This window comes from Mus pahari, chromosome 5 (genome assembly GCF_900095145.1).
Source record: "Mus pahari chromosome 5, PAHARI_EIJ_v1.1, whole genome shotgun sequence".
NCBI lineage: Eukaryota > Metazoa > Chordata > Mammalia > Rodentia > Muridae > Mus > Mus pahari.
Window position 1 is genome coordinate 94672066 of NC_034594.1, and position 16532 is coordinate 94688597.

At 35.9% G+C, this 16532-nt stretch overlaps 1 protein-coding gene across 2 annotated transcripts in view; it reads right to left on the reverse strand.

Annotated features, from left to right (window-relative positions):
* The window catches only part of Ptpn4 (protein tyrosine phosphatase non-receptor type 4), a 168477-nt gene that overhangs the window by 120217 nt on the left and 31728 nt on the right, over nucleotides 1-16532 (reverse strand). For both annotated transcript variants that reach the window (XM_029539304.1, XM_021197760.2), the window contains exon 2: nucleotides 11607-11761. In XM_029539304.1, the coding sequence (XP_029395164.1) occupies nucleotides 11607-11744 (138 nt within the window). In that variant the 5' untranslated portion in view covers nucleotides 11745-11761. The remainder of the gene's footprint in view (nucleotides 1-11606; nucleotides 11762-16532) is intronic.

Consider the following 16532-nt stretch of genomic DNA (forward strand, 5'->3'; position numbering starts at 1 on the left):
GAGGATATAGGGGACTTTCAGGATAGCATTTAAAATGTAAATGAAGAAAATATCTAATAAAGAATTGAAAATAAATAAATAAATACATACATATAGGCCAAACACTCAAACATAAATACTCTTTGAAAGAGGAAGCCAGATTTGAAGGGTTAACTGGACCTCCTTGTCCCTCTTGCTAATGTGGCCACACTGAAAAAGTGGGGCTCATTATTTTTAAAATGCAAATGAAAAAAGAAATAATCAGTTCATCCCTTGCTTCATTAACTTTCTGTTGTAAACACCACAATAAAAGAGCAGGCAAGTTAAAACCAAAAGACCTTTATTTTGACTAATGGCTCTGAAAGTACAAAGCAAAGGGACCACATATACCAACAGCCTTTTTGCTGGCAGTGTACAAAGATCACGAAGGCATCAAGAGCAAGAGGCAGAAAACATGTGTGCATATTTTATGGTTTAGATATAAAATATCCTCACAGGCTCATATGTTGAAGAGATGATCCTCAGTTGGGGATGCTATTTGGGGAGAGACTGGAAACATGACAGGGTAGAATAAGTAAGGTGACTAAGGGCTGCATCTTGCCCTGGATCCTTCTTGTCTTTCTCTTCTTGGCATCCACAAAGAAAGCAGCTTTGTTCTACTACAGATCCCATATGATATTCTGCCTAACACATCCAAGAGACCATGAAATCACAATAAGTGGTTTCACTATTTGGGTATAACAGCAACGAAACACTAATAGAAAAGTGGAAGTCAAGACATGAGATAGATACTGTGACTGCATAACAATAGGGTTCTAAAGCATGCAAGATTCATTTAAGGAGAACTGTGGGAAACTGATGGTAAGAGCTACATAGACCAACACATGACATAAAGGGGACTTAAAGGTAGGAGAAGACTATAGACAATGAAGCCCAGGTTCATGAGATTTTGGATGAGAATAAAGACTATGACTAGAGGACATTCCATGGTATAGTGTGGCAAAAAAAACTAGCATCTTGTCTGTGCCCTAAGATACTAAGAGAAGCAGAATTTAAAGGCAATGTATTAATTAATCTGATGGAAGAAATCCAGCACTCAGGCTATGAATGGTCAGTTAATAGTACAGTCATTGTTAGCTTTCTTTTTTTTTTTTTTTTTTTTTTTTTTTAAGCAAACAAGATAAAACAAAACAGGAAGATTGGGAAAAAATACATAGTTTGGCCAGAAAATTATGTAGTCTGGCACTTAAAATTGCTGACAATAGGTTGCAGTTGTTAAAGAAATGGGGAGTCATTTAAAAAGCCAAGTTTTTGTACCAAGAAAACAGGAAAGATTCCTTGATGATACCTTAGATATCAGTAAGACTACAAGCCATGCCAGGGCCAAGAATTTAAAAGTATAAACTCATTGGGAAAGATTTTTTCTTGAGTATAGAGAGTGCAACCTGACACCTTGCTTGCACAAGACCACCCACAGAAGAATTTTCTATAAATCCAGCAGTATTAGGCACAAGAAGGCTACTTCAACCATGGTCCAGCTACCACTCATGCTGGCAGCAAAACCTGGTCTTTGTCCACATAATGTTTTTTCAGGCGTGAAGATTAATGTTTTAGTGGGCATGCAGATTATAAAAATTTCAAGGTCACAGGTTTCTACCCACATTTCAAAGGAAAGCCTGTAAGGCCAGGCAATGTGTAGAATGGTCATATTCCTTACAGGCTGCCCCTGAAAGGGTGATAAATAGAGCAGATAAAATTGCCAGGATGAGAATAAAAAGAAAACAGCTGAGGGAGAAACTTGCCATGTACTAACAATTCTCAGTAGGATGTTTTTAAAAGGCAGTTAATTAATATTTGATTAGTTGAGTCAGTGAATGATAAAAAATAGTATACTGCAATAATTCCAAAGTTTATGTGTGGTTCTAGTCGCTCTGTTAATATTGCTAGCTCTTCAATTTCCCTTGTTTCACATAAGGACCAATAAAAGAACAAGGCATTTGAAGAATAGCCATAGCTCAAGGGATAAGAAATACATCTACAGAAACCTTAGGGTAAATTGCAATTTTACAAATAAAGATTATTCCTAACAATGTACTGCATGTTTTTGCTAGAGTTTTAAGAACAATAGCTGCCTGGTAAACAAAGATCCTTGTTGGCAGGCTAAGAAGGAAGAGAGACGTTTGAGACCTGGCTGTAGAGAAGACTGAGCAACATCTCTGTAGACTTAGACAGAGAGCTGCTTACCGCCTTCAGAAAGCAGGTTCATGACCCTAAACTACGTGAACTATTACTTCAACAGTGCCATAGCTGTACTGCATAGAACCTAGGACTGAGTGAGTATAAGTAAGGGCTAATCTGCTGAAAAGAAAAAGCCCACAGCTAAGCTGGGATTCTTTATAATAACTATAACCTGATCCATTATGCACATACAGTTCATATATATGAATGTATATATCTCCACTGAAAACTAAAAGGAATCTGCATTTTAAAATGTCATCATCTAACCTTTATGGTGCCTGAGGTACCTATTTATAAAGATGCTCTTCTGAAGACCAACAGGATACAGGGGAGAGTTCCCTCCGCGTTTAGCCCAATGGCACATTATAATAGCCCACTGTATACCAGAGTGTCATTCACACTAAAGGTAAGTTTTCCTACCTCAATTTTAATGCAATTAAGAAAATTCACCACAAACATGGACACAAATCAACCTAAACTAGACAATCTCAAGACTATCTTCTCAGGTGACTCTAGATTGTGCTAAGTTGACAGTGAAAAGTAACCATTACAGAAAACCATAAATTCAAGGCCAGTCTGGTATACAGTGAATTTCAGGTGAGTCAGGGCTACACAGCAAGACCCTGTCTCAAAAGAAATGAAATAAAAGAATTACACAATAATAAAAATAAGTGACCTGGAGCTAGAGAGTGATTCAGTCGTTAAGAAGAGTCATTGCTCTTACAGAGGATGTGCATTGACAACTTCTGAACTCCACAGGCAACAGGCACGCATTTGAAAAAATATACATACAGAGCAAAACACTCATACACATAAAATAAAATCTAAAAATAAGAAAGATTTTTAAGTGACATAAAATATATGATAGCATCGTGGTTGTACTGCTCAGTGGCAGAGTGCTTCGTTAGCATGAATGAGACCTAGGGTTTGATTCCTAGCACTATAAAAGGAAAATATATTAGATGAGATGGAGGTGGCAGAAGCAAGCAATTAAGTGTTGGTATGATCGGAGAGAAAGAAGTGACTAAGAAAGTGGAAGAAAAGCCTTGGGTGCTAACAAGGAAGACGGAACTGGTAACTCAGAGGCAGTTGTGGTTCTTGCTCCTTGGAAAGTGGCGAGTTACCCTGTCCATCAATAGATTCAGTAGCAAACTCAAGTGTCAATGAGCCTGTGCTTTCATCCTTTGAGAAAACTGATGACTGTGTGAGTGGTTGTTATTCTCAGAGTTGCATCCTAGCACAAGAAGAAAAGCAGTATCTTCAGAATGCAGACTCATAACTGACTCGATGTCCTGCTGTATTTGCTTCTCCTCACTGGCCTATCTAGTGGCTGGTCAACCATGAAACTGGACAACCCTATGCTGAATTACTGTTTTTCTGTGCTCTGTTTAACTTTGGCCAAGGATTTATTTTCTTTGTAATCTTTGAGTTGGATAGACATTAATCATCCTATCTCTCAAAAGATGTCAGTGCTGACAAGTCACAAGCAGATGCCACTATGATGAGCAGTTTATGTGAGGGGAAAGATGGGAGAGAAAGAAAGAGAAGCTGAGAAGTTTGTACACTATAAAGAGAAGCGAAAATGGAGATGCAGAGATGGTGAGGAACAGCCTGATGTGAGTAGCCTGCACTGCCATCTAAGGTCATGGTGATATCCTGGCCCATATGCCACTGAGGGCTATGTCTGGCTCTGTGGTCCTCTAGCAGCAGGGGTCTATGTTGATGTCAGTGGCTTATGTTACCACAAAAGGCTATGTGGAAGTCCCTAGTCTGGGCTACCACGTAGGGCCATGAAGATATCTGAGGCCTGAGCAAACCTGGCCCTGCCCCTTACCAGCTGCAGTACTGAGGGGACCTGGATCACCTTTCCTGTGCAGCACTGCAGAGCTAGCTGTCCCTGGTGGCATGGGTGTAGGTGAGCTGGCCTAAGGGGAAGACAGACCCAGCTACCACCCAGGATCAGATCCAGGATTTTGAGTTGGTCCACCCCAACATCTACCCCATTTATGAACTGCTAGAGCTTGTGAAAGGGACAGTTCTGCAGAAGCAAAGCTGCAGGATCTCCATGACACAGGATATCCAAAAGGAATCCCAGAGAAGATCCACCATTGACATCATAGCAGAAGCAATTAACTGCCTCGAACCAGACCAATGACTCATTGCAATGAACATTTACAAGTAAAGCTATTTGGGCAACAGGGTATACTATGAGACAAACAGTGGCACACCACAGCTTCTACAGTGAGATTTTTGGTTGGTTTGTTTGTTTACTTTGGGGGGAGGGTTTGCAAGGGTCAAGGGTGGATATGGAGGGACAGAAATATGTAGGATCAGGGTGCATGATGTGAAATTCAGTAAAAATTTCAGTAAAAAATTCAGCATCAGTAAAAAAGTTAAAGAGAAAAATTACTGAACCCAAGATGTAAGCTAACATTGTACTAAAATTAAGTACTTATTCAATGTAAAGTGTCTATCTACTTCCAGATATTTTTTACATGGGAATTTTTTTTTCTAAACTATCAAAGAAGCAGCTAAAACTATCAGCTTTGATGTTTATCATAAACAAATCAAAAGGAAATGTTTATACATTAAGAAAAAAAGTCATAACACTATTACTAACTCATCATATACAGCAGCTGTTGCTTTCCTTTGTGGAAACTAAACAAATTACTATGTTAAAAAATTAGGAGGCTAGAAAGATGGCTCTGAAGTTAAGAACACTGGCTACTTCCAGAAGACCTGCATTTCCAGTAACTACATGGCAGCTCATAATAAAGTCCAAGGGGATACAATGCTCTCTTCTGGCTTCCAAGGGTATCAGGTATGCATGTGGTACATTGTCGGCAGTTGTTTTACTGCTTCTCTGAAGCAAAGGAAAAGGAAAGAAAAAGTCTGCCTGCCAGGTTGAGTCAAGAAGCCAGGGCCTATTGGGAGATTTCCCAGCCTGCTGAGGTATAGAATGCTAAGAGGAGGTATACCTGAGGCTCAAGGCTAGGAACTGAAGATTCTATTGACCTTAGTGGAAGGAACAGAGAGGTTTTTGGAATGGGAACAAATGTCTTGTGTACATTTTAGCAAAACTGTTTCTGTTAGCTTGAGGCTTTACTTCTCATGGTACTGTAGTATAAGAAGGCTATGAGAAATATACTCCCTGCTGGCTGGTATTCACCAGTGGCCCTCCCATACTTGTCCCTTGCCGCCTTTTTTCCACCTTTCCTATAATCAGCCTCACCTCCTTCCTGCCCCACCTCCAACCCCACCACCAACACCACCAACACCACTACCCCGCTCTCCTCTGCACCCTGACTGTTCGACTTTTTATCAGACTGCCAGGTACAGTGCACAAGCATACATGCACATTCACACACATAAAATAAAATAAAATTTTAGAAATGATATATGGACTTCAAAAAACTAATAAAAAACAAAGAAAAATATCAATAATATTTAAGAGGAATGTATATTACTATAACAGATTCCCAGTGAGGAGGAAAGAAGTTACCAGGTAAAAATTATGTGCGTGTGTGCGTGTGGGGGGTTTACATGTTGTGTGTGTGATGTATCTTAGAACAAAAATTTTCAAAGTAATGTATGTATATACAATACATATAAATAAACAAAACAAATTCCAGCATTGTTTCAACATTTGGAAGTAACACATATCAAGAGCAGACAATCTTCCACACATGGGCAGTTTGCATTTAGCTAGAGAATAGTTGCTGGGTGGATTATATTTACGGGAAAGAAAAGCTAACTTTAGACTATAGGGTCTTGATCCTCTAAAGAATCAGTTTTTGTTCACAACTCTTGCTGCAACCAACACCAAGGCTGCTGGTCCAGAAAATACCTAGCAGCCAGAGGTCAGTGAAGTGCTATATTGAGTTGTCCAGAGCAAAGAAAGAGTTGCTAGGAAAGCTGCTAGATTTACCAAGCTGGGAAAACTGTTAACACTACATGCAGAGAGCTGCTAGTACCTAAGAGCTCAGAGGTGTGAACCCTAAGAAATGAGAATCATTGGCACTCAAAGCTCAGAGAGTTATACCCAGGCCACAGTGACAGATTCTGTCTTAACCAAGTTTCTATCACTCATAAACACAAAGACTATAGGTAACTCACAAGTTACTGTATGTCACAATCAATTTCTCATACAAACTCTGACTATGGTAGAGAAACAAAAAGTATAAAGATTGTTGAAATGTTTTAAGATGATGGCTTTGTAAACAGCAAACACAAAAATATTAACTAATTCAGTATTACTAATTGATCAGCAAATGAAAGATGTTTTTCAAGCTAACCTTGCTCAACTAGGATTAAGTTGTCTCAAATCTGGTAAATGACTACTTAGTAGAAATCTAAAATAGCAAACTAATCAATGGCCCAGCTGCTTGGGTTCTATATTTGAAAATCAAGCATCGTTTTATACCTTTATCAAATTAGTGTAATTCAGACCATTTTGATTTTATAAGATGTGTGTAGGTAGGTATCAATGAGACACAAGTCCTTCTAATTCACGTAAGTATCTGTCTTGTTCAAATGAAGAACGATCTCTGAACACATTAATATATTAAATGTTTCAAGTTAAAAAAAAGCCCATTATCATACAATGGCATAATCTTATATTTTAAAGCAATCAAGACATTCTTTTTTTAATTTTCATTGGCTAAAAAGAGTAACTGGTATTGAAATACTGTCTTGTTACAATCACCTACAAAAGCTAAATATATGTGATATATATATATATATATATATATATATATATACACACACACACACACATATGTGTGTGTTTATAACAGTCAACAGACAACCTATAATCCTTGAGAAAAAATGGCCAGAGGAACGGAACTCTACATTGGCTTTGTTCTCATGGGCATTTCCTAAACACTGGTGTAAAAAAATATAGGCCAAGAAGAAAGTAGCAAGCAGTCTTGCCTAGGGTGAAACAATGAAGAGTATTAAGTGATAACTCTAACTCTTCTTCAGATTGATACATTAATTCCCTTAGAAAGCGTGTGTGTGTGTGTGTGTGTGTGTGTGTGTGTATACGTGCTTGCTCGTGTGTGGGATCTTAGGTTGGACGAGGCATCATCCATGAAGCTGGAATCAGTCATGACTCCATAGAGGATGCTAGGAGCCTAACTTGGGTCATATGCAAAAGGAGCAAGTACTCTTAACTGTTGAGGTGTCCCTCAAGCACCACATTAATTACTTTTAAACATACCCTTTACATATAATATCTTCCTTCAAAAAAAAATTTGTAGATTTAGTCAAGGACATAATTAACAAAACGAGTTTAAAATTTAAACAGGTACTTGCTTTGTTACTCCTTAGATATAATTGACATTATTTATTACTTACTATTTATTGGTTCATATTTATTATTATGTAAATACTATGTGTTATTATGTATGTAGTTTTGTGAGAAAATGGGAGATTCGATAGGTGAAATAGGCAGTGCTAAAGGAGCAGAAAGTAAGCATAACAAGTTTGTCATACCAACTCCCTTTTAAGAAAATTTCATCTTAAAGAAATAAATTAAGAAAAAAATATAAACCAGATATAAATGAAACATGAAAAAGAAATTTCAATTCACAAGCTTTGTTCTTTTTTCTTTAAATACTTGTTATAGTGTCTTGTGTCTATAATATCAACATGAAGGAAGCTGAGGCAGGGAGATTAACAGGAATTTTATGATCACCCTAGGCTATATTTTAAGTTGCAGGGTAGCTTGAGCTAGTATGCGAGATTCTGTCTCAAAATGCTAAAAAGATAAAAGTAAATATTGGAACCTGTGAAGCAACTATGACTTGTATGTCGAGCAATGTATGTCGAATAAATTCTAACAAAGTTTAGTCTTTTAGTTTTTCCAAATAAAATCACACATATCTATCACCGCGCATTTATCCTTACATATAAATAAAATATATATAACTCAAATCTTACACATTCATATATACTTTAAATATTAGTACACAAAGATAAACAATTCATGTAACACAAAGAAGCAGGGGGCAGCTCTGGAAAAACTACAAGGTAAAATGGAAGAAGATGGGGGTCACTGAGTAATAAGGTTGGGGTAAGAAGGATGCCTCTAACAGTGGGTTATGGTAGAACACATTTTCCTAGTTGGTCCACAGCAGTATTTTTGAATCCACATGATCCTCCAGAATCCTGCAGCTTATTACCAAGAGAAGTCTACTGACCTTCCCTTGACTCTTGGGTGTGATTTATTGATAGTCGTAACAAGCACAATGGGGTGAAAGTAACCTAAGTAACTCCTAAGGCTAGCTTGGAAAAGGCACTATGGTTACAATATTCCCCCAACCCCACCCCCTTCTCCCTGTCTCTCAGAGTGTTCATCACCTGAAACCAGATTCTGTGCCATGAAGTCTAGTGTAAACAAAGAGGTCACATACAGATGATCCCTCAGCAGCAGTGGAGTCTTCAGTCATGCTCATGAGTGAATAAACCTTCAAATGATTACAGTCCAGCCTAAAAAGAATTCCAGCTAAGCTCTGATCTATAATGAAGCAGGTATGAGTCACCTCTATGTAAATCCTCAACAATAATAAATAATAAATGGTGGTTGTGTGCCTCTAATAGTCACAGTACTGAAGGGACAAGCCAGTTATTCTCAGCCCTTCTTTGTCACAGTTTACTGTTAAACTGCTACACTAAAGTAAAAGTAAATTAGAAAATTAGAAAGATCTCCTCAGAAGCTGAAGAAATCAACGTATATAGTATAGATGCACTGGTTTTGAAGTATTTAATGGAAGGATGACTGAAAAATTAACAGAATTCAGAGTGTGATAGGGACAGCAAATTCCACAGTTTGGAAATAAATCAATTACAGGCTTAGCTCACCATGTCCAGACCAGAGAAATAACAAGAAAGAAGATCCAGGAAAGATATACCTATACTTTTATTACCTTTCTTATGTCAATTCCCTCCAGAAAAGATAAAGGAATAGCTTTCACAGGATGACTACCAGTTGGGAAAAAGCAGGCTTTCGTGATAAACACTTCACTTGAGTTCCAACCTTTCAGGAGGCTAGGTGTGGTAGAGTACACCTATCTATCATCTTAGCATCTGGAAGGCTGAAGAACTCAAGGTACACAATTAGACCCTGCATAGCACACAATATGAAAAGGAAAGACTAGTAGATGATGCCACAAATCATTGTTTGGTCATCATCAAAGAAAACTCAGTGTTCTCAGTGAAAAGAGAGTGCTAGGTGACCCTACCACAAGCTGACCACAATATGGATTTCTGAGACTTAAGAGGAATAAATAAATATGAAAAACTCAGGATCAAAACTGTCAAATCCCAAACTAGTTGTTTCTACCTCACAGAGGTGGCAAAGTATATAACTGGGAAGCTATTCACCTAAGTGAAAATGAACACAATCTACACAAAAGAGCACAACAACTCTCTCTGTTTGAATGTCGTAGATCCCATTACCCAAAGGAATAAGTATATTACATATCAGCAGGCATTTCTCATAAACACTGTTCCATGATATTTGAATTGTCTAATGACCTGAGGTGATACCAAAGAATGTTTTCTAGCGAAAGATCTTATCTTAATATCTCTATTGGAACTAGTGGTTAAGTATGTCTGCAACTAAAATTAGTACAATGATACTACATTGAGAAACGGCATAAGAGTATATTATGGTCAACTAATTATAACAATTTATTCATTTAAGAAAAAATTATGCAAGATGTTAAACAGCAAATTCGTCCATAATATTTTGAAACAAATACAGACTATGAATTGAACTAGAAACTAAAATTTTATATAACCTGAAAATAAGATTAAATGCATACCTCCAAAAGAATTTTAATATGAGTCCATAACAGGGGAAAAGCCTCATTTTCTTTATCAATTATCTGATGTATGGTTTATCTTAATCAGAAATGTTTATGAAGGAGAATTCTATTTTTTATTCTGATTGGCAATCTACTCTTCATCTATGAGTAGACAGAACACAAGAGAAATTTAAAATGTAGCATTTTAGCAAACACTCTGAGCTGTTGGCTAAGCAATTTCCTTATAAGTAATAAAATTTTCACTACTTTTGCAACTTGTTTTCAAATATGAAATGAAATTTAGAATTTTTTTAAAGGTAAATTAGTGGCCTTACTACATACTAAGTAATATACAGAAAATTTTAAGTTAAAAAAAGTGGTAAGCAGGACTGGCAAGATGGCACAGTAGAGAAAGGCATTTACCTCACAAATCTAGCTATCTGCGTTTGGTCTCAAAAACCCATGCAAAAGTGGCAGGAAGAGAAAACAAGCTCCACACAGTTGTTACTCTGACCTCCACATTCACACTGTGGAATGTGTGCCTCCAAATTCCATGCATATTATACATGAACATAAATAAAATAAAGTCTAGAGAGACACAAGTGATGTATCAGGGAACAGATGATAGGTCATGGCAGAGACTTGGATGTGAATATGTACTACATATTAATTAGTATCATACATTTAATCTAAATTTGGGAGTATGACAATGTAAAGACTCTCACAATGCTAAATACTTATTGGTGTGTCCACCACTTTCAGAAAGTTTGGGAAGAAAAGAGAAAGAAAAGGTAAATGCAGTTCAGACTGGGCAAAGGGAGTTATGTATTTAAAACACTATTCTTCCATTTGAAGTTTTTAAAATAAAAACTGTATATGTATACATGAATATATTACTAAGACATGAATAAGAACTTAATAGTCCATAGTAGAAATAATCCAATCACAAACCAAGAAAAAAATAGACTAACTAAACAGAGATAGGAAAATGGATACATTATGGTATGTTCATACAAAAGAACAACATGCAGCAATGAAAATGAATGAACTAACATCACATAGGTGAAGCTCAAATGACAATGAACAAATGAAGTTGGACGCTAACAACAAGAACAAATATTTATTGAATTAATCTTTTTAGGCAATACTTTTGAAAGATCAGTCTTATTACTTATCTTTATCTAACACAAGTTGTATTCAGACTGTACAAATATGGCTTTCCTGAAAACAAATACAGTATTTAAGAGAAGAAATTCTTTTCAGGCACCCTTATGCACCTTATAAAATTGCCCATATACCACTGACCTGTTCATGAACTAGGATGTTCTGCTGTTTATAAACAGTCAGTGGAAAGCACTTTTTGAAAGACTTAGTCTGAATGAGCAGGAATACTTGTTATAAACGTGCATCAAAAAGACTTCCTGAAGGAAGACTGTTCAAAGTATACTATAACTTAATGGTTTTAGTTTTAAAATAAATCTAAATTCAGACTAATATCCAGAGATGATGAAGATGATAATGATGATGATAACAAAGACGATGTGAATGCAAAGGAGAGAAAAAAAACAAAATACTCACATTAACTCTGAAAGCCTGTACAGTATTATCCAGAAGAAGAATGTTGCAAACGACCTCTGTATGCTGTCTGTCTCGGGCCAACTCTGATGCTCGGACATTGTAGGTTCTGCCAGCAGGCAATCGGAAACGTGCGGTCATTACTGTCCACACAAAACCTAGGATTAAAAAACAGAAATCACTAAATAAAAAGGATTGTGGAAGATATGATGTAGCTTAAAAAAATAAAGTTAATACACATTTCAGATTAAAACATTGACAGAAAAATTATAAATTTTGAAACATCAAGATTAAGAAATTGGATATAAAATATATATGCACATTAACTTAGTTAAATTACAAAGCACTCTAAAGATATTTATTTTGAACTGTTTGACTGAGAAGATTTAGTAGGTCAAATTTTTAGGAAATCATATTCCAAAGCAAATTCTGTGCACGTAAAGAGTGGAAGGAGTATGGGAGCTCAGCAAGTTGGTCGTTACTCCTTGCTGATGTATTTTTTTAAAAATATTGAGGAATGACAACAGGGGAGAGAACTGTTTCAATTCAATCACTCTAACTGCTTCCCCCCCCCCACTTTCTTCTTACCTTTAAAAAAAAACTGTAGCATAATAATAGTTTCAACCAACTATTCCATCTTTTTTTTATGGGGGAGGGGAGGTGGCAGGGCCTTACTATGAACCCAGGTTGGCCTGGAACTCCTGCCTCAGTCTCCAAAACTGGTAAGATTACAGGTATGTGCAATGTACCTAGCTGTCTGTTAAATTTTTACATAAGTAGAGGAAAAAACTAGAGCATCTACCTATTGTCAATAAGGGCTATTAAAAGACAATGAAAGTGTACTACTTTCAACGTCCTGAAAGAAAATTATTCAGATATACCCAAAAAACTAACTAACTAACAATCATATTAAGAGAAAGAGAAAAAAAAAAAAAAACATTTCAGGCATTCCATACAACTTCGACCTTAAAGAAAATGATAACAAAGAAAATTAAACAAGGAGAAACACAAACATTTGGGGTACTGTTGTTATTGTTTTGTTATTTTAGCCTTTTTATTTTTTTTGAGACATAATTTCTCTGTGCAGCCCTGGTTGTTCTGGAACTCGCTCTTTAGACCGAGCTGGCTTCACATGCATAGATCTACCTGGCTCTGCCTTTCAAGCACTGGGATTAAAGGAATGCACTATAAATAAAAGTAGTAAACTATATAAATAATCAGTCAACAAATACTACTATAAATACTAATAGAAATAAAAATACTAATAGAAACAGGCTTTCAAGTCTATAGTATTCAGTAACTGGAGTTACTATCTCATAGATAAAAGATGAAAGGAAATGTTAAGATTACATTTAACAAAAAGCTAATATACAAGAAAAGTATTTTAATATGTTGACAAGGAGAGACTAACCAGATAAGATTCTTCAGTTGAAAGACAACTGCAGGTCTATTAGGAAACAATAAAAAACTACCTCCAAGGAACTAGACAATATATAGTAGATAGTATAAAAATGGAAAAGATTCATCACAGAAACAATCAATGAAAGGAGAAGTAGCTACATTTACACTACATAACTAGACTGGCCTCAGAGAAAATTAGCAAGGAGATGAATCACACAGTTAACAAAACAATTCACAAACAAGACAATAATCCACAGGTACAAAATATATTTATCAAAATTAGAAAACTGAAATTAAAAACTAGACAAACCCACAATGAAAAACTCAACTCCCATTTCTCAATAGCTGGTATAATTAAATACATTAGTAAGAATATAGGAGAATACAATAATAATAGTAACAACAATAACAATAACAACAACTACTACTAGGATCTAATAAGGGTTTATAAAACACCTTGTCTGACAGAAGAACACATATAACTTCCAAATGTTACTTTAAGAATTACCATGAAAGACCATATCCTGGGACACAAAACAAAACTAAATAAATGTAATTAAGGAAACTCTACAAAGTATGGTTCCTAAGAACAGAAAAATTAAACTAAAAATTAACAATAGAAAAATCTCCAAACACAAGGAAGTAAATAGCATTCTTTCTAAGTACACATGGGACAAAGAAGAAATCTTAAGAAAAACCAAAAAAGCCGGGCGAGGTGGCGCAGACCTTTAATCTCAGCACTCGGGAGGCAGAGGCAGGCGGATTTCTGAGTTCGAGGCCAGCCTGGTCTACAAAGTGAGTTCCAGGACAGCCAGGGCTATACAGAGAAACCCTGTCTTGAAAAAACAAAACAAAACAAAACAACAAAAAAAGAAAAACCAAAAAAATACACAAAACTAAGTAAAACTAAAAATATAATTTAGCAAAATTTGTGGGTCAGATATACCATGCACTAATAAAGGGCTGCATATACATAACAGAAAACAAGATATTCCTCAAACCAATAATCTAATCTCCTTAAGAACTCAAAGAAAAGCCTAATAAAACAACAGTAAACAGTGGGAAGGAAATAAAAGAGAACAATTAAAGACTGCTATATAACCATCCAGAAGAAAAAGAAAATCAACTGGGATGCAAAGCTGATCCTTTTATAAGATCAACAAACCAAGATTAACAAAAGAAAAGAAAAAAAAAGTATTAACATGGGGCTAGAGAGATGGCTCAGTGGTTGGAGACCACTGACAGCTCTTCCAGAGTTCCCAAGTTCAATTCCCAGCAACCACATGATGGTTCACAACCTTCTGTAGTAGGATCCCATGACCTCTTCTGGTATGTCTAAAGATAGTGACAGTGTACATGAAAAAAATAAATCTTTAACAAAAAGTATTGTTAGGAATGAAATAGAGGGCACCAACTGAACCTTGTAGACATCAAACGGATACTGAAAACAATTTGCACTCAAGTGCAATAATTTAACAAAGTAGTTCAATTCTTCAAAAGGCACAAAATATCATAATTTAATTAATATACAGAAAAATCTAAATAGCCCTGTAGCTATTTTAAATTTTGAATAAGAAACTTAAAACCCTATGGCATCTTCAAACCCAGATGGTTTGCTATTTAAGGGACAATTACCACTGTCTCTACAATCTCACAGGAAGCACACAAGACAGCACTTCTCATTTTCATTTCATTCTACTGAAACACCCAAGGCATAAGGAAGAATTCATCACTGCATGAAAGAACTGTATAAGAAGGGTTTTATTTATGAAGTGTGGCAAGGCTTACAGTTACACAATTAATCAATGTCATCTATCATATTAAATGAGTAAGGAAAAAAATCATATAAGCTTTTCAATCAATGAAGAAGAGCATCTGATGAAATTTACCACAATAAAAATTCTCAAAAAGAACAAAAAGAATATCAACATGATTAAGGACATCTATAAAAGCAGTCTATATGGCTACTGTCCTAATTAATTTAATGGGTAGAGCCTAAATATTTTTATCCTAAGATCAGGAACAAAGCAAATAATTCAATGAAATGGAGAGTGGTGAAGGGCAAGGTGCGCACAGAAAGAAATAAAACTAGCCCTTTTGCAAATTACGTGGCATCTATGTAGAATACATGGAATTAAATTTAAAACATAGTCCTATATATAAAAGCTAAACAAAAAATAAAATGTACAAATATAACAAAACATACACAGAATGCTATGCTAAAAGCTACAAAAGATGAGCTAAAGAGATGCTCAGTGTGATGAGTGCCCCATCACGTATGCAACCTAAAGGGCTGTCACATTGGCAAGATGGGAATTTTAAATTATGTTTTTTTCACTAAATATTTCTAATAGATGTACTACTTTATAAGTACTGTTGAACCTGGTATATTTTACTCTTCAAATAAGAATTTTAACTATTCAAATCATACAGTCTGAAGACTGTTAGAAGAATGTTTAAAATATAATTTTGAAAGCTCTGAGAATACCTGGGAATGCTGATTTATTGTTCTGGGATATTAAAGAGTAGTAATATCCCAGGAATTTGAACACACTAAGAAATGTGTGAATTTTTTCCAACTGTATGCTATAATTTATCACTGTTGATAAATAAATATACTTTGTTTTCTTTTTCTTTTTTGAGACAGATTTTCACTGCTTGAGCTATTGGCTGGCCTATGTAGGTAAAGATCTGTCTGCCTCTGAGGATGGAGTGCTGGAATTACAGGTGTGCACCACCACACTGGCTTTTTAAATACTTTAATGAACCACTCTTTTGGTGTCTTACCCAAGAGTACTTCACCAAACGTAGATTCTTAAGATTTCCTCAAGCCGGGCGTGGTGGTGCACGCCTTTAATCCCAACACTCGGGAAGCAGAGGCAGGCAGATTTCTGAGTTCAAGGCCAGCCTGGTCTACAAAGTGAGCTCCAGGACAGCCAGGGCTATACAGAGAAACCCTGTCTCAAAAAAAAAAAAAAAAAGATTTTCTTCTAAAAATTTCAGTTTAGGCTCTATGCTTAAGTCTGGTTCATAGAGTTCTTTAGAAGATAAAATGAGAGGTATTATATAGATTGAGGCTCATTTGTTATGTTGTATATATACAACTCTATCATGGTTGAAGTGCCCCACCCCTTTTAATTTGGGGAAGGGGTGTGTGTACGCCATGGCACACATGTGGATGTCAAGAGAACAACTTGCCACAGTAGATGCTCCCCCTCCACTAAGCAGACTGGTGAGTCATCAAGCTTGGCACTATAGCACTACCCTGGAAATACCAGTTTTTTGTTGTGGTTGTTTTACACTCAAAAGCAGTCAATGAATCATATTTAAATGTAAAATCTAAAGTACAAAACTCACACAAACACATATAATTTAAAAATCTTCAAAAACATTTACATTGTATTAAGTATAAATAATATACATAAGACTTAAAAGCATACAAAGAGATATGTATAGTCTTTATGCAAATATTTATCATCTATGTAAAGAACTTAAGACACCCACAGACTTTGGTGTCCTCTGGGGTCC